At 41.7% G+C, this 25,089-nt stretch overlaps 2 protein-coding genes across 19 annotated transcripts in view; one reads left to right on the top strand and one right to left on the bottom strand.

Moving 5' to 3' along the window:
• Positions 1 to 25,089, bottom strand: part of SAP130 (Sin3A associated protein 130) — a 36,105-nt gene that overhangs the window by 5,968 nt on the left and 5,048 nt on the right. For 8 of the 18 annotated variants that reach the window (XM_073360129.1, XM_073360127.1, XM_073360125.1 and 5 more), the window contains 12 exons: positions 20,879 to 20,990; positions 12,412 to 12,536; positions 11,409 to 11,533; positions 10,444 to 10,594; positions 9,931 to 10,021; positions 9,552 to 9,656; positions 8,774 to 8,915; positions 8,381 to 8,502; positions 6,493 to 6,795; positions 5,212 to 5,389; positions 2,334 to 2,438; positions 304 to 665 (listed from right to left, as the gene is read on the bottom strand). In XM_073360129.1, the coding sequence (XP_073216230.1) occupies positions 304 to 665; positions 2,334 to 2,438; positions 5,212 to 5,389; positions 6,493 to 6,795; positions 8,381 to 8,502; positions 8,774 to 8,915; positions 9,552 to 9,656; positions 9,931 to 10,021; positions 10,444 to 10,594; positions 11,409 to 11,533; positions 12,412 to 12,536; positions 20,879 to 20,990 (1,921 nt within the window). The remainder of the gene's footprint in view (positions 1 to 303; positions 666 to 2,333; positions 2,439 to 5,211; positions 5,390 to 6,492; positions 6,796 to 8,380; positions 8,503 to 8,773; positions 8,916 to 9,551; positions 9,657 to 9,930; positions 10,022 to 10,443; positions 10,595 to 11,408; positions 11,534 to 12,411; positions 12,537 to 20,878; positions 20,991 to 25,089) is intronic. The other 10 variants (XM_073360138.1, XM_073360126.1, XM_073360135.1 and 7 more) reach the window with 4 other exon arrangements.
• The window catches only part of UGGT1 (UDP-glucose glycoprotein glucosyltransferase 1), a 116,671-nt gene continuing 102,465 nt past the window's right edge, over positions 10,884 to 25,089 (top strand). Inside the window, exon 1 of the mRNA XM_073360120.1 lies at positions 10,884 to 11,558. The gene's annotated coding sequence lies outside the window, so the exon portion shown is untranslated. The remainder of the gene's footprint in view (positions 11,559 to 25,089) is intronic.

Genomic DNA, 25,089 nt, shown 5'->3' with positions numbered 1-25,089 from the left:
ATTCCTTGCTTAGGGATCAACAGGACTCATTTTCCATTCCAGTTGTCACTGGGACATCAGAACTTCATACCCATTCATGTCACTGAAAATAAGATTCAAACAAGTTTGTAGACTCTGGACTTACACTGAAATAAAAACAGGAACAAGATAATCTTTAGGAATTATTTAAAATTACTCTGACAGCAACCATATGATTGGCATGCTGTACCACTGTCCAAGGGAGTTTCAGGTTGGCTTTGGTGAAGCCCTTACCATCACTCCCCAAAAAAGGAGTGACTGCAGTTACTTTAATCAGAAGCCTACCTGAGACTGGTCGCATTATGTCCATAGGTTCCACTTCCTCTTTGATTTTTATCTCTGGTGCTGGGGGTCCCAATACTGTGGAGAGGGCCCCACTCATAGTGGATGGAGGTGGAGGAGCAGCTATAATTGTGTTCGAAGTGGCTGGAGCAGCTGAAACTGCTCCTGGAATGGTTGACAGAGGTGCTGTCGGCTGAGAAGGTGGACTAGCTGCTGCAATAATTGTTGGAATGGCAGATGGAGGCTGCTGAGAGGTAGGTGGGACTGCAATGGTGGGCTGCTCGCTGGTTTGATTGGACACTGCCTCCACAGACACAGTGACTGGAGTAGCCATAGAGACATGGATTTCTGGTTTAGGCTTGGCACTAAAACATAAAAACTAGTATTAGTTTAATCCACTCAACATCTTAAGTGCTGCTGCCATGACTTTCTACCGCAGACAAGGCCTGTAAAGTTAATGAACTGGGCTTTGGAGCTAGCTCCTTCAGAAAACCCATTTTTTTTCCTGCCCCAGTACATGATGTTTACCTCAGTAATGTGGAATACTTTGTGGAATGTTTACCTCACAATGTTCATCCCTAACTCAGTGACAGCCAGATAGTTTACACTGATCTCACAAGTGATTAGGAGATTGATTTCTTGTGCTCTTTCTTAGAAGTAAGATAGGTTTTGGTATCATTCTCCTTCCCATAGTATAAGAACATAAGAATGGCTATACTGGGTCAGACCAAAGGTCCATATAGCTCAGTATCCTGTCTTCTGACAGTGGCCAATGCCAGGTGCCCCGGAGGGAATGTACAGAAGAGGTAATCATGAAGTGATCCATCCCCTGTCGCCCATTCCCAGCTTCTGACAAACAGAGGCTAGGGATACCATCCCTGCTAATAGCCATTGATATATATTTAGCAAACTCATGACTAGGTCTAAATTAAAAAAAAAAAAATCTATGGCAGGGGAGGTGATGGAAAGAGGTGATACACGTTCTTCTCTGATCTGGATCATGAAATTGGCAAGGCGGTTCTCTCTGAACCCTCTGCAGCATTCATTTCCAGGCATTGTGAACTACGAGCTCTCAGACCTTTGCTTTACTTTTAGACAGAATGCCAGGAATTTTTTTCGTTGTGCATTATCAGTGGTGATTGCTGAGCCTGTCTTCTATAAGCATAATGATACCAACACTAGTCAGCTCCCTTCAGCAGGGAGCTAACAGATACTTATCTGGCTAGCCAAATGGAAAACACTTTAGTATCTGTGAAGAATGAATTTTCTATTCATCAAACCCAAACAGAAATATTATGAAGCCCTTCCTTTTAAATAAACATTTGAGGAAACAATCCATCTTAAAATAATTAACTCGCAGTGCTCTAAAAGGGTAAATGCAATAAGATACTGATCTGATAATGAGATCTTTTAAGGCAGGGGTGGCCAACCTGAGCCTGAGAAGGACCCAGAATTTACCAATGTACACTGCAAAGAGCCACAGTAATATGTCAGCAGCCCCGCCAATCAGCACCTCCCCCTCCCTCCCTGCACCTCCTGATCAGCTGTTTCAGGTGCATGAGGCTCTGGGGGCGGGAGGAGGAGGAGCGAGGGCATGGCAGGCTCAGGGGAGGGGGCAGGAAGGGGTGGAGTGGGGGCAGGGCCTGTGACAGAGCCAGGGGTTGAGCAGTGAGCACCACCTGGCCCATTGGAAAGTTGACGCCTGTGGCTCCAGCCCCAGAGTCGCTGCCTATACAAGGAGCCGCATATTAACTTCTGAAGAGCTGCATGTGGCTCTGGAGCCACAGGTTGGTCACCCCTGTTTTAAGGGATTAGGATCTTGTGCCAATTACAGAACAATTACAGTAGTTAAAAATACAACTCTGGTGTAATACAATCATTCCTTTATGTTTCTATTTTACTTCACATTGAATTTGTGTCATGTTTACATGACATCTTTGACACACCCTTCTCTCCTTAACCTAAATTCAGTTGGCTTTGATCCATTATACAGGACGTGCTGTCATGCAGAATTTGCTGTCTGAAATCCTTACCCAGCAGGTCTGGGTGATCCAGATGTGCTTCGCATAGAGCTCTCCACACGGGTGCTAGCTACTTCAGAAGGCTGAGGGGGGATCAGACTTTTCCGGACTGCCAGTCTGGAAGACACAGATAAGCTTGGAACTGCTGCCGCTCAGGTACGTTGCCCTTAGAAACCTGAACGCCAATGAAGGCAGAAGAAAGACTGTATCTCTTGCTGCCACAAGTGGAATAGGTTTTGTCTTCCTGTGCTAGTTGCATTGCACTCCTAAGGTGGTGATGGATTAATAAACTTGTGAGCAGATAAACAGGATTCGCTTCTAGTATTTCTTCAAACAAGGCTTCATATTTTATTTCCCTGAAAGGGTAAGTCCAAGCTATCAGTCTGCTCTCACCCAATTTGAGGACTTCTCCACAGAGCGCCAAGGATCCTTAACAATTTTACTTTCAGCTTGCCCACCATGACTGTGTTGAGACCACCAGCCTCCAACTATGTAGAATGGGCTATCTACCAGCACTGGGTGGTGCCAGCCATTCTTCCATTACTGTCCCAAGGCTCAGCAACCACCCTGACCTGAGAGGGCTCTCAGCTATGAGCTTACGAAGCAGAATTCTGCAGGCTGAATGTGCATTTATCACAGGGCAGCATAATGCTATATTGGTCAACTAGTGAGTCTGGCAAACACAAGAGTCTATCACTATAAAATACTTGAATATTCCCATAAGGTTTAATTCTGAGACTATCCAACCCCACACAAAAAAAACCCACAGACCATTCTAGGAAACAACAGATCTTTAAATGTGACCTACATAGAAAGACAAAATTGGGCTACTGACCCCCTTTTTTTTGTTTGATTTATATTTTAAAAAAGCATGACATTTCTCTGTTTTATAAAAACATTAAGAACGGCCATATTGGGTCAGACCAATGGTCCACCTAGCCCCGTATCCTGTCTTCCAACCGTGGCCAATGCCAGGTGCTTCAGAGGGAATGAACAGAACAGGTAATCATCAAGTCGCCCATTCCCAGCTTCTGGCAAAAGTTGAAGGCTAGGGACACTTCAAGAGCATGGTTTTTCATCCCTGCCCATCCTGGCTGATAACAATTGATGGACCTATGCTAAGACTTACAAACTGATGAGTGAATCACACACCTCATTTGGAACCAGAAGTATGCAACCCCCCACCCCCAAAAGGAAAAAAAAAAAAGGGCAAATATGTTAAACGTAAACTACAACAAAATAAAGAGAGAGCAGCCTTTTTCTTCATAGTAAAGTTTCAAAGCTGTATTAAGTCAATGTTCAGTTGTAAATTTTGGAAAGAACAACCATAATGTTTTGTCCAGAGTTACGAACAACCTCCATTCCCAAGCTGTTTACAACTTTGAGGTTCTACTGTACTTCCTTTTGTTTGTTTTAAACCTGCTGTCTATTAATTTCATTTGGTGACCCTTAGTTTTTGTGTTATGAGGAGTAAATAACACTTCCTTATTTACTTTCTCCACACTAGTATGATTTTATAGACCTCGATCATATCTCCCTTTAGTCATCTCTTTTCCAAGCTGAAAAGTCCCAATATTAATAATCTCTCCTCATGTGGAAGCTGTTCCATAGCCCTAATAAATTTTGTTGTCCTTTTCTGTACCTATTCCAATTCCAATATATTTTTTTGAGATGGGGCGACTAGATCCACACGCAGTATTCAAGATGTGGGTGTACCATGGATTTATATAGAGATAATATGATCTTTTTCTGTCTTATTATCTATCCCTTTCCTAATGATTCTCAACATTCTGGTTTTTTTGACTGCTGCTGCACATTGAGTGGATGGTTTCAGAGAACTATCCACAATGACTCCCAAGATCTCTTTCTTGAATGGTAACAGCTAATCTAAACCCCATCGTTTTATATGTATAGTTAGGATTAAGTTTTCCAATGTGCATTACTTTGCATTTGACCTTAAATATCAAGTATGTCAAGTCTAGTGTTGGAGGACTCATTGGAAGTCTCAAAAGTTGAAGGCAAAATGTTCAGCCCTCAATGAGTTATTGAATCTAAGAGTTCTTCCCTTACCTATTTATTCAAGCATTTGAATTAAGCAGGAGTTTTAAACAGTCTAAGTTAAAGCTATGTTCCTCTCTTTGCTAATCAGGTTTCACTTTCATGTCATTTGTGTGTTACAATCTTAGTAGCATTCGTCCATAAAGTGTTCCAGTAAGAACAGGGCAGACAAAACCTGAATTTTAAAAAACTTTTTTTTAAAACATGAAGCAGAAAGAAAGTGCTCAAATATTTAGTTTCCCCTTGCAGGTCACATTTCAAGCTGGAGTCAAATTGTCCTATCTATCCCATTAGTGACAACAGGTATGACTCAGTCATCTGCTCTAAAACAGGATAGACAAAAATGTAGCCTGGATGAAGTGTGTATTTCAAAGAGATGGGCATCTTACTTGCATCCTGCACTGGTTAAATTTTCCACCCTCACTGAAGCACAGGTGTTTCCTCTATTTGGGCTAGATGACTGGTGCCTAACACTATTACACAGGAGGGCCCCATCAACCTAAGCACAACTGTGTGTGGGCCAAACAGATTCTACATATTTTAATAGGATTTAAAGTCACCTGTATTGATTTATATTTTAAGTTCAGCTTGTTTTGTATTTATTTAGATAGGTTGTTTCTATGTACAGTATTGTCTATTTACACGCTGTGTAAACTACAATGATGTGAACATGATGACCAAACGCTAAGGACTTGGTCATTAGCATATTGCACGGGAGCAGGCCGCAGGTCTTACGAAATGCTCTGGTGGGCCGTCTACAGCCTGCAGGTTGGGCACCCCTGGACTAGCCCAAGCAGAAGAGCCATTACATGCCAAATCAAGTCCTACTCACCCATCTGTGGCGGGTTTCTTCCGGAGGATGCTTGGGCGTGGGGATGAGCCCTGGGCTGGTGCACTGGCGCTGGCGCTCTGGCTGTGAGTTTGTACCACTGTGGTTGCTGCTGGAGCTGCACTGAATGTGTTGCTAATAGGATTGGCCACAATGGTGGCTCCGTCTGCCAAGACCACTGCTGGGAAGGACAAAAGGGACACGAAAGTAAAGGAGGAAGAGACAGAACAGAACAAAGAGAAAATGGGAAAAGCAGCAGTTATTAAAAGAAACACTTGATGGGAAAGTAGGTATTCATATACTTGCTCCCCAAGCTCTCTCCTAGTTTTGAAGCGTAGTGCTGTACAAAGCAATTTAATAACATCCTGCTCTAGGGGAGATGGAAGGCATCACCTGCCTAACCACTGTTGATAGGTAAGACTAGCATTCCAAGAGAAATGGAAGGGGCAGAGCTTGCCAGGGAAGAATGTATCACTATATGCATAAGAATTGCATGTCTGTGGCAATGCCTATTATTTGTAAATAAGGCACTGTCTCATAGTGCCGTGTCCTAATTTTCTGCTAGGTGTGTTTGGCCATCTCAGCTCACCATTGATTCATGACATTTAGACAGGTGAGAAGTAGACACTGGACAACATTTGCTTGCCAGCCAGCTCTGGGAGAGGCTAGAGTGATCTCTGAGATGCTAGATGCCTTTTCCTCAGAAAGTCTTCAGGATAGCTGGACTGACGTTTTTCCTCGCATAAGGGATTTTCCTGCGGTAGTCCAGGTGGTGAAAGTATTTTGCAGTCACTTTTCAAAGTGTGACTGTAACGGGTTTCATGTCTTGGGCAATTTATAGGCAACGTATCCTACCTGTGAGAACAGCTAGCCATTCCTGAGAAGAGTCATCCACGTGCAGAGAAGGTCTGTTAAGTTCTTCAGCTGCAGTGGCATTTCCAGCTTTAGTCATAACATCGTCAGACCAATACTAACTTAAAAAAACAAATCACTAAAATCTACTTGCAACCTGATCATGTAGTCTTGGCTCGTAAATAATGGAACAAAAACAAATCTATGGAGAGAGTGCATATTAGTGTATACAATGTCTGCTATTGTATTACCACTGTAGCTTTATAAAGGTTTGTACTATATAAATACTATTTCTCATCAGGGTGTGGCTTTCCAGAGAGTTAGACTAGCTAAAATACTTCAGTTGATCAAGAAGCTGGAGGTGAATTCAAGGCTCAGTTGCTCCCTTGAACTGAGCCCATACACAGCATGGACCTAGTTGGCTGAAGTTACCTGAAGTCTTTGTTTCTGTTTGTGGCTGCTGAGCATTGATTGGTGCAGGCTGGAGTCCCTGTGCGCCGATAGGTGCAGCTGGGTGGATCCCCTGTGCACCGATAGGTGCTGGCTGGATCCCCTGTGCACCGATAGGTGCTGGCTGGATCCCCTGTGCACCGATAGGTGCTGGCTGGATCCCCTGGATGTGACGGGCATGAGATGCATCTACAGTCATCAGCTGCATGGGATTGAGGTGCACAGTGGAGGCCACTCCTACGCCAGTCTGAGCTGTGATGGCAGAGTTGGGGGCCTGAGCTGAAACTGAGAACAGTAACATGAACATTGATTATTTCCACCCCAATAGACTACTTCATTTTCCTATGGTGCATAAAGAGGGGTTCTACACACTATTTGGATTTTTATTTAAGATGAAGCAATTTGCTTAACAGTCTGCAATCCCCTTGCTACTGCTGAAGATAACAGAATTTGAATAAGATTTTTCCTGTCACAAACTAACTCTCCAGACTGCTGAGAGCCATAAATTCAGATGCCTTAATTTTGCATTTACAATGTCTGTCTGTTGCTACAAGATACTATAACTTAATTGCAACACCAATTAGAAGGTGGGATACAACAGGAAGAAGGGAGCAAAGCCTGTGTTTTTGAAAGAATACTGTCAAGTTGTTCTTTAACTCACAAGTTTAAAAATTAGCTGTTGGAATCCTGCAACTGAAATCTGTATACTACCCCTGACAGTTTGGTCTCTACTTTTGCCACTGACATGTCACTGAAGAGTCCTTTGAGTGTCAAGACACAAAATGTTTTCATTTTTTGAAAAAAGAAAAGAATAGCACAGAAGCATTTATTTTAAAAACACAGGCTTGCAAACTGGTAACAGTAGATCAAGTTTTGAGCCTACTAATATAAATTAAAAAAGAAAAATATCTGTGATAGTTTACAAAAGAAGAGAGAGGAATAGAATCCAAGTGTGGAAAGCTTTTAAAATATAGCCTAATTTAAATTTTCTCTAATCCTAAATCCTTTACACTACAACTGGGTGAACTGGTTTGTTCTTAAGCCGAACCCATTATCCAACACCCGCAATGCAGTGGAATTTAACCATTATGCAGAATGGTGCTCCAAAATATAAGCTTTCTTTTTAAAGAGAGATATATTTGTAGCCCTCATGATTGCGATGTTAACCATGATGACAAGAACTGACCTAATGTTGTATTTTTGAGTCTGCACCTGCTTGAATCAATAGTCAGACAGATGTGAACTGCCCCATTCTCCTGAATGAAATGTTAACTCTGAAGCCTGAACCCTAATTTATACAGTTAACTTTCACTACTGATCATTTCATGAAAAAGAGCCCACTAATGTACTTATCTCACCATTCTAAAATGCCTCCTCAAGGTGTCAAACACCCCTGCTGTAAAAGGGCTCCAGATTCTCACATTGCATCTCACCTTCCATGATGCATTTATATATTGTTAACAATACATAAATGTAACAGCACACTGAAAACTGGAAGTGGGGGACAGTGAACAGCATATTGAAGTAATATCACAATAAATAACCCAGGGGCTACTGTACTGAGTTTAGTGACATCTTAGGCCAGAACAACTCCCAGTTATGGGGACCCACAACTTCATCAGCAAAACTGTGTATGTTTGTAAGGTAAAAGCAGTGGGAATATTACAAAATTAAATTGGCTTATCAGAACATGGAGGATGGGAGACCCGCCAAAGAGATTTGGGTCTGCATAAACACCCAAACTCGTTTAGCAGAATCTCTGTGAACCAGTACCCTGAACTGCACTGAACACTTGTACCAGTCAGGCCTAGCATACACTTATTGCTACTCCAAGACTGCTCTAAAAGTCACTTGCATGGCAACTCCTTACCAGGGTATTGGCGGATGGTGGACACAGAGCTGGTGATGGGGGTATAAGTGTGTGCAGCCAAAGGGTAGGCAGAAGGCGGGTACGTTGGTAAGAAGTACTGGAATTGGACTGGCATCGACTGCCTACAGATAAGATACAGCAAGTGTCAGACAAATCATTACAACTTGCATCCACCTCTTCAACCCAAGTGCTCAGACCACTCTCTAATCTTTGCAACCTCCCTCAGCAAGAGTATCAACTAGCCTCGACTATTCTAGAGATCCTTTTCAGCTAGCTAAATTCAGAAACCTCAGACACCCTTAAGTGTTAGCTATCATGTCAATTCATGCATATGATAAACCTCTAGCAGAGAAGCAGCCAGGAGCTCTACTTAAAGAATTCTTTCCCACCTACCGGTTGTCACTTCTTGTTTCCATGGCAACTGGGTTTGGAGATGCTCGGTGTCCAGGTATGGGAATGAGATTACTCCTCTCTGATGTATAATCAGACTGGATTCGAGGAGAAGTATGCGTGATTTGCTGAGGAACCACTTTAGCTGCATAATGAAAAACAAGTAGCCAACTAACAGCCAAAACGAAGAAGAGAGCAGATGCAGAAAAGGAGAGTTTGAAATCCAGATGATTAAACTTTCTTCTCCTCAGTGAAAATGAACAAGTCTTTTTATTTCACTAACAGGGCAGAATCAGAGAAGGAATGGAAACTCTTATTCATTTGTAATGTGTGCCCCTTGGGCTCTAAGTGGACATATAAAATACACAATATCAAATTAAGTGACCTCAATCCCTGAATAATCTTAACTCTCCATGATCAATTTACTCCTTCATTGAGGAAGACACATTTATATTCCTTAGTAGGTATATCCTCAATACATCATACTACATGGTATGGAGTTCCAGGAGGCTCAAGTTTGTTTGGAATAAAGACTCATGTGAGGAGGCCAATAGTTAACTAGACTAACCAAGTGCTTCCAGAACTCTCCCTGCATCATTTAAAAATATATTAGGGCTCATTAAATCTACTTGTTTGTTTCTCCCAACTTGGATTGATTTTTTTGTTATTTCTCTTGTTTAATGTGCTAGTAATATATAGCTGCCCCAGACCATCCTGGATGAATGAGTAAAGAGATGTCAGCTGAATTACACCCATTCCATCAGAAGCTGTAATCACTCACCAACTGGGATGTTTGAGGTGGTCACAGCAGTGGCATGGGAAGAGTGAGAGGGCATTGTCATGGTGACAATTGTACTTGTAGGAGCTTGGGTATGAGACACAGAACCTGAAAGACAGAGAGTGACACTAGAGATTTCTATACAGCTGCATCACCCTAATATCCATATCCTAAACACAGAGAGAGAACTAGAGAACAAGCACCAGGAACTTTCTATCTAAGCATTTCCTCCCCCACGGACTTGCCAACAAAAACGGTTCACATCCTAACTAGGGACAGGATCTCTGATGACTGTTTGCAGATCGAAGATGTTCTGCCACCCCTTGTACCTCTCATCATCGTGGAGAAGGGATGCTCTCACTACTGAGCTGTGAATACTCACCAGCTGTGGTTGCTGAGGCAATAGTATTGGTTGCCAAAATGGGTGCCACGGTTGCTGCCGCCACCGGAGTACCAGTACTAAAAATGGTTTTCTAGAGAAAAGAAAGTTTCACAGCAAGAGAAATGTACAGATACATTTTACATTTTATTTGTTTTAAAATCATATTGTAGCTATTCCTCAGAGAACAGGACACCAGGTTTCTATCCTAACTTTGAACCCTGTTCATCACTTACTCTGGGTCATCAAGATGTGGTTCAAAGAAAGAAAAAAAACATGGGATAAGGCTGTAAAAACCAATTGTGGGCCACGATTTTCTCCCGACACACACCCTTTCCCCCCACAGCTGACTGCCCACACATACACCTGCCCCTTGTCCATACACCACTTGCACTGATCACACCAAAACCAAAGGTGAACAACTGTGGCCATAACTTTTGAACCAAAAAAAATCACAACTTTCTCACACCCTGAACTGTGGAAGAAACTACACTGATCTCATCTCATGGGATTTACCTGAGTCATGGTGTGGAGCTGCTGTTTTGGTGTACCTATGGCTGGGTGAGATGGCAGTGTGATCCGAGTTGCTGTGTCCCGTGGCTGCGCAGGACGCGGAATACTAATAGCTGCAGAAGGTGGGTGCTGCTGGAGAGACAGAGTGTGCCGACTGGGAAAAGAAAGAAAGGATGTTCAGAGAAGCAACCTTTATTTAATATCCAGACAGTTAAACAAGGCATACTGGCTCCCCCCATACTGGCAAGTAGGGACATCAGACTCCACTTGTCTTTTCTTTGAGGGCTACACTACTATCGAATCCACGTTAACACAATTTGCAGAAGTGACTGCTGTATAATTCTTATTCTGCATCTTCCATAGGTGGGAACACACAGATTCCTTAGTATCTAGAGATACCAACATGAGCAAAACAAGCTAATTGCAATTTCTAACCCTCCTCCCCACGAGATATTTTGAATAGTCCAACACTAATATGCCATTTTCTACAGCAACTTCTGCTAGAAGAGGATGGGACTGAATTAGCCAGGTGCTGCCCTGGCAGACCAGTAAACCCAATTCCTTGGGAAACAAATTGGTCAATGAGCTCCTGTTTAGCTGTTTATCTCTCTTGGAACAGAAAACAATATTTAGCATTTACAGTGTTTTTCCTTCACAGAGCTGCAAGCATTTCACAAAGATGGGTAAGCATTATTTTCCTTGTCTTACAGATGAACCCACTCAGACAAAGGTTAAGTGATGTGCCTAAAGTCACACAGCAAGTCACTGGCAGACCAGAGGAAAGAACCCATGTCTCCTGACTCACTCATGTGCTGTATCAATTGGACCTCAGCAGAGAAATCTCTTCAACTCCTATACAGTATTTCTGACATTCACAGGGGTATCAGCCTCCTCTACTCCCCTTCCTGCGGTCTATATGAATGTCAGGAATCTTGGGGTTCCCCAAGACACTTTCCTTATGTGTTTACCTCAGGATTGATTCCGTAGCATGTGCTGCTGTTGTAGTAATAACTGGAGACTGAGCTCTTGTGGTGGAACCTGGTGCTATTACAGCAGGAGGGATGGTGCTCGATGTCGTCACAGGAGGACGAGACTGTAAAGACAACAGAATAATAAAAGTAAGTCACAATGGTGCAAATGAGAAAGTATCTGGGAAATATTTTGATAAAGCCAAATTTCCTAGATCTCAGTATAAAATACTGGCACTTGGAGATGTTCCCAGTCTATAAAACTCTTTTGTGAACTCCTAAGAAGCTCTGGGCTGGTTTTCAGAGCAGAAGCATCAGAGGTAGTTGATGATCAAAAGCAGTTAATAGACCAGATATTATGGAAACTGTTCCAATGATTCAGCGCTTCCATATGCTATTAGAAAATATGTTTTTTATTTTGATGCTTTCCATTCATGACTACCAAACGTTATCTATACTATACACAGTTATGCAAATGTGGTTACATTTGAACATAACTATAAAAATATGCACAACATTATATGGAATCAGACATCCACATGAGCACGCACCCCTTCACCATCTCATTTTAAATATATATATTTCCTGGTCCAGTATTTAGCTTCTATCACCCTGATCAAACTGATTTAAAAGTCTGAGCATAAAGTAACAGCACAAACTCAAGCCAGGCCTTTTTGGACTTAAATAAAGTTTTCACGCACATCCAAAATTAGGACTCCTCCAGAATCTAATCAGTTTGTAGACAGTTTAAAGGTCTAATCTCCAGCTCATAGTTAGCCTACAAAAAAAGGCCTGTAAAGCTTTCTGAATGATGCTGCCAATGCCAGCTTCATAAGGCTGGGGTGTCTAAGTAACAAAAACAGAAGGGATGGTTGCCAATGGCAACAGCCCAGTAAATAAAGGCTGCTAATCTTACATTCTGGGTGGATTCCCCCTACAAGTCAGAAAGATCTCTGAATGAACAGTAATAGAGTGTCTGCAATACAGCATGATTGCCGCTTGCCTGGATTGGTTGATGAATGATGTGCTGAACAGCTGGCTGAGCTGTTGCTGCATTTGGCAACTGTGAAGCTGGCCTCAGAACTGTGGTTACTTTAGAGCTGGACATCACAGCAGCTGCTGCCGCACCTGAGGAACAAATCACGTGTGTTATTGCAAAACATATCAAAATGACTGAATTACCAATATACAGAGAGGCATGTAAAATTAAAAAGGTCATAAAGGAGTTTTTAAACTAAGGGCTGGGAGAAAGCCGATGGGTGCAGAGGAGCACGTGGTTCAAGCAGACACATCCCTTAGTGGATTTATTAAAGGGGATTCTCTATATCCTAGTAAAGAGGAGAGGACAGAAGTGGATAAACTACAAATGGGAATTGAAGAGAAACAGTCAAATGAAAAAGAGTCCCATTGATTTACATCACTTGAAGGCAGACAACTAAATACTGACAAATTTTGTAATTGCCTGTATACAGATACTAGAAGTCTAAATACTAAGATGTGTGAACTTGAGTGACTGGTATTAAATGAGGCTATTGATATAACAGGCATCACAGAAACTTGGTGAAATAATGATAATCAATTGGACACAGTAATACCCAGGGTACAAAATATACAGGAAAGACAGAGTAGGTTGTGCTGCTGGGGGAGGGCATTACATGTGAAAGAAAGTATACAGTCAAATATAGTAAAAATGTTAAACGAATCACACTGTAGAAATCTCTATGGACAGAAATTCCATGCTTGAATAGTTAAGAGCATAGCACTAAGAATACACTACTGACCACCTGAACAAGATGACGACAGTGATTGTGAAATGCTCAGGGAGATGAGAGAGGCTACAAAAACAGAAAACTCAAAAATAATGGGGGATTTCAACTATCTCCAAACTGACTGGGTACATGTCTCCTCATGACAAGATACAGAGATACAATTTCTAGACACAATTAATGACTGCTTCTTGGAACAGCTAGTTCTGGAACCCACAAGGGGAGAGGCAATGCTTGATTTTGTCCCAAGTGGCAAGAGGTGATTATAATTGAACCGCTCCGAGCGACCATAATATAAATTTAATTTAATATCCTGGGGCGGGGGGAAGGGGGCACACACACCAAAGAACCCTACCTCAGTAGCATTTAATTTCAAAAAGGGGAACTACACAAAAATGAGAAAGCTAGTTAAACAGAAATAAAAGGAACAGTCACAAACAAACAAACAGTCATGCCTGTAAGCTGCATGGAAACTTAAAAAACACCACACACCACAGAGGCTCAAACTATGTGTATACCCCAAATAAAAAAAACAGTAAGAGAAGAGGGAAAAAAGTCACCATGGCTAAACAGAGTAAAAGAAGTGGTTAAAGACAAAAAGAGTCCCTTTAAAAATCTGATGTCAAATCCTACTGAAGAAAATAGAAAGCAGCATGAACTCTGGCAAGTAAAATTAAAACGTCTAGTTAGGCAGGCTGAAAAGGAATTTGAAGAGCAACTAGCAGACTAGAAGACACAAAAACTTTATTTCAAGTACACCAGAAGCAGGAAACCTGCCAAACAATCAGTGGGGCCACTGGACAATTGAAGCACTAAAACAGGACACAAGGAAGACAAGGCCATTGAGGAGAAGCTAAATGAATTCCTTGCATTGGTTTTCACTGCAGATAGGAATAAATGGTCAGTTTTCACAGTGGAGAGAGGTAAACAGCAGAATTCCCCAAGGATTTATATTGGGACCTGTGCTGTTCAACATATTCATAAATGATCTGGAAAAAGGGGTAAACAGGGAGGTGGCAAAGTTTGTAGACGATATAAAATTACTCAAGATAGTAGAAGTCCACAGCTGATTTCTAAGAGTTACAAAGGGATCTCACAAAACTGGATGACCGGGCAACAAAATGGCAGATGAAATTCACTGCAGATAAATGCACAATAACGCACACTGGAAAACATAATCCCAACTATACACACAAAACGATGGGGTCTAAATTAGCTGTTACAACTCAAGAAAGAGATCATGGACTCATTGTGGATAGTTCTCTGAAAACATTTGCTCAATATACAGCAGCAGTCAAAAAAGCTAACAATGTTAGGAACATTAGGAAACAGAGATGTTGAGACAGAAAATATCATAATACCAATATATAAACCCATAGTACGCTCACACCTTGAATACTGTATGCAGTTCTGGTTGCCCGATCTCAAAAAACGATATATTAGAATTGGAAAAAGTACAGAGAAGGGCAACAAAAATGATCAGAGGCATGGAATAGCTTGCATATGAGGAGAGATTAAAAACTCTAGGACTGTTCAGTTAGAAAAGAGACGACTAGGGAAGGATATGATAGAGGTCAATAAAATCATGAATTGTGTGGAGAAAGTAAAAAAGAAAGTGTTTTTACTTCTTCATATAACATGAGAACCAAGGGTGACACGATTAAATTAATAGGCAGCAGGTTTAAACAAACATAAGGAAGTACTTCTTCACATAATGCACAGTCAATCTGTGCAACTCATTGCTGGGGATGCTGTGAAGGCCCAAACGAAAACTGATTTAAAAAAAGAATTAGGTAAGTTCATGGAGAATAAGTCCACCAATGGCAATTAGCCAAGATGGTCAGGGATGCAACACCATGCTTTGGGTGTGCCCAAGCCTCTGACTGCCAGAAACTGGGTCTAGATGACAGGGAGTGGATCACTTGATAACTGCCCTGTTCTGGAGCATCTGGCACCAGCCACTGTCGGAGAACAGGATACTGGGCTAGACAGACCACTGGTCTGAGCCACTATGGCCATTATGATGTTCTTATTTTATATTTCTCGTTTTCATTCTAGTGATGCAACTTTAAAATTAGGGCTAAAAATGATGATACTCAAGAGATACAGAAAGGATTTTTTGGCCTTTATTGCTAATTCCAAAAAAAACCAATCTGCTTTGTTGGATCTTTTTCTGCGCTGTTAAGGAGGATGAAAGGCCCAGAGAAGGAGAGCAGTCAACAGGAACAGAAGGAAACCTTCCCATAGTTGGGACTCTCCTTCCAGATGATATTGGGGTATCCCCTCGAACTGGGGTTACCTCTCAGGGGGAGGGAACTCCAGTCATTAGGAAAAGGCAGGTGTTAGTAATGGGAGATTTGATCATTAGAAACATAGATAGCTGGGTTTGTGATGACCCGGAGAACCGTATGGTGACTTGCCTGCCTGGTGTGAAGGTTGCGGATCTCTCGAGGCATCTAGATAGACTTATGTGTAGTGCTGGGGAGGAGCCGGTGGTCATAGTACATGTAGGTATCAATGACATAGGAAAGGGTAGGAAAGACGTCCTGGAGGCCAAATTTAGGCTGCTAGGAGAGAGACTGAAATCCAGGACCTCTATGATGGCATTCTTAGAAATGCTTCCAGTGCCATACGCAGGGCCAGGTAGGCAGGCAGAGCTTCAGAGTCTCAATGTGTGGATGAGATGATGGTGTAGAGAGGAGGGGTTTAGATTTATTACGAACTGGGGACACTTTTGCGATAGGGAGAGCCGATACAGGAAGGATGGGCTCCACCTAAACCAAAGTGGATCCAGACTGCTGGCACTTAACATTAAAAAGGTTGCAAAGCAGTTTTTAAACTAAGAGATGGGGGAAAGCCGACTGCTGCAGAGGCGCACGTGGATCGGACAGAGAATTCTTTTAGAGGAGAGTCTATTGCTAGAGATTCTCTAGGTTCTAGTCAGGAGGAGGGGATGGAAGAGGATAAAGTATGGGCCAGATCAGAGGAGAAACATTCACATAAAGAATCCGACACATCAGAAAAGTGCAGACAAATAAACAGTGACAAGTTTTTAAAGTGCTTGAACACAAATGCTAGAAGTCTAAATAGTAAGATGGGTGAACTAGAGTGTCTCGTGTTAAAGGAGGATATTGATATAATAGGCACCACAGAAACCTGGCAGAGTGAGAACAATCAGTGGGACACAATCATTCCGGGGTACAAAATATATTGGAAGGACAGAACAGGTCATGCCGGGGGGAGTGGCACTACCTGTGAAAGAAAATGTAGAATCAAATGAAATAAAAATCTTAAATGAATCCACATGTTCCATAGAATCTCTATGGATAGTAATTCCATGCTCTAATAAGAATATAACAGTAGGGATCTATTATCGACCACCTGACCAGGACAGTGATAGTGACGATGAAATGCTAAGGGAGATTAGAGAGGCTATCAAAATAAAAAACTCAATAATAGTGGGGGATTTCAATTATCCCCATATTGACTGGATACAAGTCACCTCAGGACGATATGCAGAGACAAAATTTCTCAATACTTTGAATGACTGCTTGGAGCAGCTGGTACAGGAACCCACAACGGGAGAGGCAACTCTCGATTTAGTCCTGAGTGGAGCGCAGGATCTGGTCCAAGAGGTAACTATAACAGGACCGCTTGGAAACAGTGACCATAATATAATAACATTTAACATTCCTGGGGAATGATGGGAAGAACACCTCAACAGCCCAACACTGTGGCATTTAATTTCAGAAAAATGAGGAGGTTAGTTAAACAGAAATTAAAAGGTACAGTGACTAGAGTCAAATCCCTGCAAGCTGCATGGACACTTTTCAAAGACACCATAATAGAGGCTCAACTTAAATGTATACTCCAAATTAAAAAACACAGTAAAAGAACTAAAAAAGAGCCACCGTGGCTTAACAACCACGTAAAAGAAGCAGTGAGAGATAAAAAGGCATCTTTTAACAAGTGGAAGTCAAATCCTAGTGAGGTAAATAGAAAGGAGCATAAACACTGCCAAATTAAATGTAAAAATGTAATAAGGAAAGCCAAAAAGGAGTTTGAAGAACAGCTAGCCAAAAACTCAAAAGGTAACAACAAAATGTTTTTTAAATACATCACAAGCAGGAAGCCTGCCAAACAACCAGTGGGGCCCCTGGACGATCGAGATACAAAAGGAGCACTTAAAGATGATCAAGTCATCACAGAGAAACTAAATGAATTCTTTGCTTCAGTCTTCATGGCTGAGGATGTTAGGGAGATTCCCAAACCTGAGCCGTCTTTTGTAGGTGACAAATCGGAGGAATTGTCACAGATTGAAGTGTCACTAGAGGAGGTTTTGGAATTAATTGAGCAACTTAATAGTAACAAGTCACCGGGACCAGATGGCATTCACCCAAGAGTTCTGAAAGAACTCAAATGTGAAACTGTGGAACTATTAACTATGGTTTGTAACCTGTCCCTTAAATCAGCTACTGTTCCCAGTGACTGGAAGACAGCTAATATAACGCCAATATTTAAGAAGGGCTCTAGAAGTGATCCTGGCAATTACAGACCGGTAAGTCAGTACTGGGCAAATTAGTTAAAACAATAGTAAAGAACATAAATTGTTGTGCAAAAGTCAACATGGTTTCTGTAAAGGGAGATCATGTCTTACTAATCTATTAGAGTTCTTTGAGGGGGTCAACAAACATGTGGACAAGGGGGATCCAGCGGACATAGTGTACTTAGATTTTCAAGAAAGCCTTTGACAAGGTCCCTCCCCAAAGGCTCTTATGTAAATTAAATTGTCATGGGATAAGAGGGAAGATCCTTTCATGGATTGAGAACTGGTTAAAAGACAGGGAACAAAGGGTAGGAATAAATGGTAAACTTTCAGAATGGAGAGGGGTAACTAGTGGTGTTCCCCAAGGGTCAGTCCTAGGACCAATCCTGTTCAACTTATTCATAAATGATCTGGAGAAAGGGGTAAACAGTGAGGTGGCAAAGTTTGCAGATGATACTAAATTGCTCAAGATAGTTAAGACCAAAGCAGATTGTGAAGAACTTCAAAAAGATCTCTCAAAACTAAGTGATTGGGCAACAAAATGGCAAATTAAATTTAATGTGGATAAATGTAAAGTAATGCACATTGGAAAAAATAACCGCAACTATACATACAATATGACGGGGACTAATTTAGTTACAACTGATCAGGAGAAAGATGTTGGAGTCATCGTGGATAGTTCTCTGAAGACATCCATGCAGTGTGCAGCGGCAGTCAAAAAAGCAAATGGGATGTTAGGAATTGTTAAAAAAAGGGATAGAGAATAAGACAAGAGAATATCTTATTGCCCTTATATAAATCCATGGTACGTCCACATCTTGAATACTGCGTACAGATGTGATTCCCTCATCTCAAAAAAGATATACTGGCATTAGAAAACGTTCAGAAAAGGGCAACTAAAATGATGAGGGGTGTGGAATGGGTCCCATATGAGGAGAGATTAAAGAGGCTAGGACTTTTCAACTTGGAAAAGAGGAGACTAAGGGGGGATATGATAGAGGTATATAAAATCATGAGTTGGTGGAAAAAGTGAATAAGGAAAAGTTATTTACTTGTTCCCATAATATAGAAACTAAAGGCCACCAAATGAAATCAGTGGGTAGCAGGTTTAAAACAAATAACCAGAAGTTCTTCTTCACACAGAGCACAGTCAACCTGTGGAACCCCTTGCCTGAGGAGGTTGTGAAGGCTAGGACTATAACAGGGTTTAAAAGAGAACTGGATAAATTCATGGGGATTAAAAGTTAATGGCTATTAGCCAGAATGGGTAAGGAATGGTGTCCCTAGCCTCTGTTTGTCAGAGGGTGGAGATGGATGGCAGGAGAGGGATCACTCGATCATTACCTGTTAGGTTCACTCCCTCTGGGGCACCTGGCATTGGCCACAGGATACTGGGCTGGATGGACCTTTGGTCTGACCCAGTATGACTATTCTTATGTTCCAATTTCTTACATTTAATAATGTTATTTCATAAATCTGATCTTTTTCAATTCCAAACTATTGAAATAAGTGAGTAGGAGTAACTGAAATACCCTGCATATTAGATGAATGTGTAAAAAGTGGTCTAGCAATTGTAGTAATCTATCTGCATCTGCTGAAGTACAGAGGAAAGATGGATGCACAATAAATGGAATCTATCTTTTAAAACACCACAGCAAAATGCCTGGTATCAGTTCAGTAATCTGTCTACTGTTTGCTGTGCCAAAATGATCAGACATCTACAGTGTGAAAAAATTGCTTTTCCGAATCTAGTTATCACCCAAAACATCAAGCATTTCAACAGCAATTTTAGCTCATCGAAAAATCAACTGTTTGTGTTTACAAGAGGATCACAAACATAATGATTCACTCCAAATATTATGCAGTCAAATAATTTGATGGAAAACATACCATTTCTACAGATTTTGCTCAATATTATCTAGAATGAGTAATTTAACAGGAAGAAAATACGAACAAGTCATTGCAAACAGACAGACTAAAAATAAAATAAGTATTAAATGAAAATACAAAGAGCAATTGATGTTAAAGTGGGTTCCCCACAAGGCACAAATAGACACAAATTAAACGCTCAAAAAACGATGACAAAAATGGGTACATGCAATTTCTTCCATATGGGCTGTAAAAGACTGCAAATACAGCTACACACTCTTTCCCAAATACTTTGGTGAAATACAGTTTTTCTCATGCAAAATATTGCATGCACAAATATAGGATCACTGAAAGTGCAGCATGCCCAGAGTGCATGTTCTTTAGAGCTGTATACCTGTTTGTGAATGAAAATCACTATTAAGAGTATAGAGCAGTATTTTTTAAAAATGAGCTTAAAGTAAGTTTTAGATTTCTTTCTTGAGCAACTGCATAATATTGTGATCTAAACATACCGATGTTCCATGCAAGTACAGAGGACAAGGAGATGGAAAAAAAACTTTGGTAGGTGTTTTTTTGTATCAATCTGATTTTACCTAAGACTGGAAGCCCAATTCATAGACCTTAAGGATAAGCCTGCTATCAGAAGCCTGATAGACTTAAATTATCCCTCAAACAGCAATCATGCTAGCTGACCTAGTCTCTCCTCTTAAAGTGACTGATGTTCTGCTTTACAACCTACAGAAAGAGAGTCTGAAACCCAACAGCCAAAATCAGGGGAGAAGAGACAAAAGCCTACACAGCTAGAACAGTTATCTCAGACACAAGTCTGAATGTGGGCCACTCAATACAGTAATACACTTTACTGCAGAATAGGAATGATATTGTGGCGGATGGGTAGGAAAGGAGACAGACTGCAAGGCATAGTAAGCAACCAGGAGCGAGCAGTGAATAAGCCATGACATTTTGCACAATAGACCTACCTAAACTAGGCCATGTTTTCTAAAGTACCCCACTGTTTTTCCAGCAGCGTTCAAACAGAAGAGGTGCTGGTGGCTGCCAGCATATTAAGCACCATCATGTACACCTGCACTAGGCAGTTTTAGAAAATATAACACTTAAAATGCCAGCAGCTATCTGGAATCCTATTTACATTAGCATTCTTACCGCTGGAGTGATACCCGCATTAACAATAGTGGGAAATTTTAAGGGAAAAAAGAAACTAGTGTAGATGCAGCCTTCCTGAGCAGGTGTGAAAAACGAGTCATTTTTACAGGCCATGTTGACTTCACCTCGGGGTAAGTGAGAAGCTCCAATGTGTAAAGGGGGACCAGGAGCACTACTTCGGATGATAGACATCTGAAGATTTGTTGCCATGATATGCTGCACGTTACTGGAATGTCCCTGCAGGGAAAAAAGAGGATTCCATGAGAAATGTTGCCCAGAGAAAAAGATCACATTTGCAGGTAATTGCCCATGTTAAAAGGTTAAAGGCAGCAACAAACCACATTTAACAGTTTTGTGGAAAAACACCAGTATGCAGAGACATTATAAATGAGGGGGGGTACAGACAAACATTTCTGCAGGATGAAGCTGCAGCCTCCTTCCATTTTCAATGAAAACTCTCCAACACACATCTACTCAGGCAAGTATGTGTCAGTTACCAATTTCTCTTTCTCTCCAAGTCACTGTCCCATTTCAATTGGGCAGGTGGCATTTCTGCATCTATTGATCTCTTTAGACAGTTCATATCACTCCATTCAGCAGAAATGAATAGAAAGATGGGAGACTGGGAAGAACTGCAACATATTAAATTAACTCCCCATATTTCACTTGTAACTGCCTTTCCAGGCATATTTAGGAACATCACTTAAAAGGCAATACTTGGTGTGAATCCCTAGTAGGTAGAAACACCTACCCTAAAAATTCGTGAACAATACTTGCTAACCAGTTACAAATAAAGTTTAGTAGGTATCACACTTATGTTACATTAAACACTTTATGTTAACCTAATGGTATTTCACTTGCTAGAGCTGAAAACTGGTTTTGGCAAATGAGCTTTGAAACGCAAGTTTCAGGAGCGTGCTTTTGCTAACTCCTTGACAGGTTTCAGAGTAGCAGCCATATTAATCTGTATCCGCAAAAAGGAGTACTTGTGGCACCTTAGAGACTAACAAATTTATTTGCGCATAAGCTTTCATGAGCTACAGCTCACTTCATTGGATGCATACAGTGGAAAATACAGTAGGGAGATTTTATATATACAGAGAACATGAAACAATGGGTGTTACCATACGGACTGTAACAAGAGTGGTCAGGAAAGGTGAGCTATTACCAGCAGGAGAGTGTGGGGTGGGGGAACCTTTTGTAGTGATAATCAAGGTGGGCCATTTCCAGCAGTTGACAAGAACAGTAGGAGGGGAATAAACAAAGGGAAATAGTTTTGCTTTGTGTAATGACACATCCACTCCCAGTCTTTATTCAAGCCTAAGTTAATTGTATCCAGTTTGCAAATTAATTCCAATTCAGCAGTCTCTCACTGGAGTCTGTTTTTGAAGTTTTTTTTGTTGAAGAATTGCCACTTTTAGGTCTGTAATCGAGTGACCAAAGAGATCGAAGTGTTCTCCGACTGGTTTTTGTATGTTATAATTCTTGACGTCTGATTTGTGTCCATTTATTCTTTTACGTAGAGACTGTCCAGTCTGGCCAATGTACATGGCAGAGGGGCATTGTTGGCATATATCACATTGGTAGACGCGCAGGTGAACGAGCCTCTGATAGTGTGGCTGATGTGATTAGACCCTATGATGTTGTCCCCTAAATAGATATGTGGACACAGTTGGCAACGGGCTTTGTTGCAAGGATAGGTTCCTGGGTTAGTGTTTTTGTCATGTGGTGTGTGGTTGCTGGTGAGTATTTCAGGTTGGGGGGCTGTCTGTAAGGAAGGACTGGCCTGTCTCCCAAGATCTGTGAGAGTGATGGGTCGTCCTTCAGGATAGGTTGTAGATCCTTGATGATGCGCTGGAGAGGTTTTAGTTGGGGGCTGAAGGTGACGGCTAGTGGCGTTCTGTTATTTTCTTTGTTGGGTCTGTCCTGTAGTAGATAACTTCTGCGTACTCTTCTGGCTCTGTCAATCTGTTTCTCCACTTCAGCAGGTGGGTATTGTAGTTGTAAGAATGCTTGATAGAGATCTTATAGGTGTTTGTCTCTGTCTGAGGGGTTGGAGCAAATGCGGTTGTATCACAGTGCTTGGCTGTAGACAATGGATCGTGTGGTGTGGTCAGGGTGAAAGCTGGAGGCATGTAGGTAAGTAAAGCGGTCACTAGGTTTCTGGTATAGGGTGGTGTTTATGTGACTTTTGCTTATTAGCATCGTAGGGTCCAGGAAGTGGAGCTCTTGTGTGGACTGGTCCAGGCTGAGGTTGATGGTGACATGGAAATTGTTGAAATCATGGTGGAATTCCTCAAGGGCTTCTTTTTCATGGGTCCAGATGATGAAGATGTCATCAGTGTAGTGCAACTAGAGTAGGGGCGTTAGGGGACGAGAGCTGAGGAAGCGTTGTTCTAAGTCAGCCAAAAAAGGTTGGCATACTGTGGGGCCATGCAGGTACCCATAGCAGTGCCGTTGATTTGAAGGTATACATTGTCCCCAAATGTGAAATAGTTATGGGTGAGGACAAAGTCACAGAGTTCAGCCACCAGGTTTTCCGTGACATTATCGGGGATACTGTTCCTGACGGCTTGTAGTCCATCTTTGTGTGGAATGTTGGTGTAGAGGGCTTCTACATCCATAGTGGCCAGGATGGTGTTTTCAGGAAGATCACCGATGGATTGTAGTTTCTTCAGGAAGTCATTGGTGTCTCGAAGATAGCTGGGATGCTGGTAGTGTAGGGCCTGAGGAGGGAGTCTACATAGCCAGACAATCCTGCTGTCAGGGTGCCAATGCCTGAGATGATGGGACGTCCAGGATTTCCAGGTTTATGGATCTTGGATAGCAGATTGTATACCCCTGGTCAGGGTTCTAGGGGTGTGTCTGTGCGGATTTGTTCTTGTGCTTTTTCAGGGACTTTCTTGAGCAGTTGGTGTAGTTTCTTTTGGTAACCCTCAGTGGAATCAGAGGGTAATGGCTTGTAGAAAGTGGTGTTGGAGAGCTGCCTAGCAGCCTCTTGTTCATATTCCAACCTATTCAAAATGACGACAGCACCTCCTTTGTCAGCCTTTTTGATTATGATGTCAGAGTTGTTTCTGAGGCTGTGGATGGCATTGTGTTCTGCACAGCTGAGGTTATGGGCGAAGTGATGTTGCTTTTCCACAATTTCAGCCCGTGCACGTCGGCGGAAGCACTCTATGTAGAAGTCCAGTCTGTTGTTTCGACCTTCAGGAGGAGTCCACCCAGAATCTTTCTTTTTGTAGTGTTGGTAGGAAGGTCTCTGTGGGTTAGTATGTTGTTCAGAGGTGTGTTGGAAATATTCCTTGAGTTGGAGACGTCGAAAATAGGATTCTAGGTTGCCAAAGAACTGTATCATGCTCGTGAGGATGGAGGGGCAGAAGGAGAGGCCCCGAGATAGCCCAGCAGAAGAATCTGTCCTAAGAGAATAGTTGGATAGATTAAGAATATTCCTGGGTGGGTTAAGGGAAACACTGTTGTGGCCCCTTGTGGCATGTAGTAGTTTAGATAGTTGTGTCCTTTTTCTTTTGTAGAGAAAAAGAAAGAGAAAAAGTCTCTACATAAAAGAATAAATGGACACAAATCAGACGTCACGAATTATAACATTCAAAAACCAGTCGGAGAACACTTCAATCTCTTTGGTCACTCAATTACAGACCTAAAAGTGGCAATTCTTCAACAAAAAAACCTTCAAAAACAGACTCCAACGAGAGACTGCTGAATTGGAGTTAATTTGCAAACTGGATACAATTAACTTAGGCTTGAATAAAGACTGGGAGTGGATGTGTCATTACACAAAGCAAAACTATTTCCCTTTGTTTATTCCCCTCCTACTGTTCTTGTCAACTGCTGGAAATGGCCCACCTTGATTATCACTACAAAAGGTTCCCCCACCCCACACTCTCCTGCTGGTAATAGCTCACCTTTCCTGACCACTCTTGTTACAGTCTGTATGGTAACACCCATTGTTTCGTGTTCTCTGTATATATAAAATCTCCCCACTGTATTTTTCACTGTATGCATCCAATGAAGTGAGCTGTAGCTCATGAAAGCTTATGCTCAAATAAATTTGTTAGTCTCTAAAGTGCCACATCAACTCTTTGACAAGCATTCACACCAAAGCCTCGCCTACGCTCAGAGCTTTCAGAAGTTCTCCTCTACTGGTCTGGTGTGGGACAGCACTGGTGGGGCTACAAAAAGCAGAACTAGTGTAAACCAGTTGCTTACCAATACAACAACTGGACTTGCTTTGAGTAGAGTTAGACAACAAGGTGATTTAAAATAAAATCAAACAAACAGCATCCATTTATACTAGCATGTCCGTTGGTTGAGCAGC

The sequence above is a fragment of the Lepidochelys kempii genome, chromosome 9 (genome assembly GCF_965140265.1).
Source record: "Lepidochelys kempii isolate rLepKem1 chromosome 9, rLepKem1.hap2, whole genome shotgun sequence".
In the NCBI taxonomy this organism is placed as follows: Eukaryota; Metazoa; Chordata; order Testudines; family Cheloniidae; genus Lepidochelys; species Lepidochelys kempii.
This window is presented reverse-complemented; position numbering and strand designations above follow the sequence as displayed.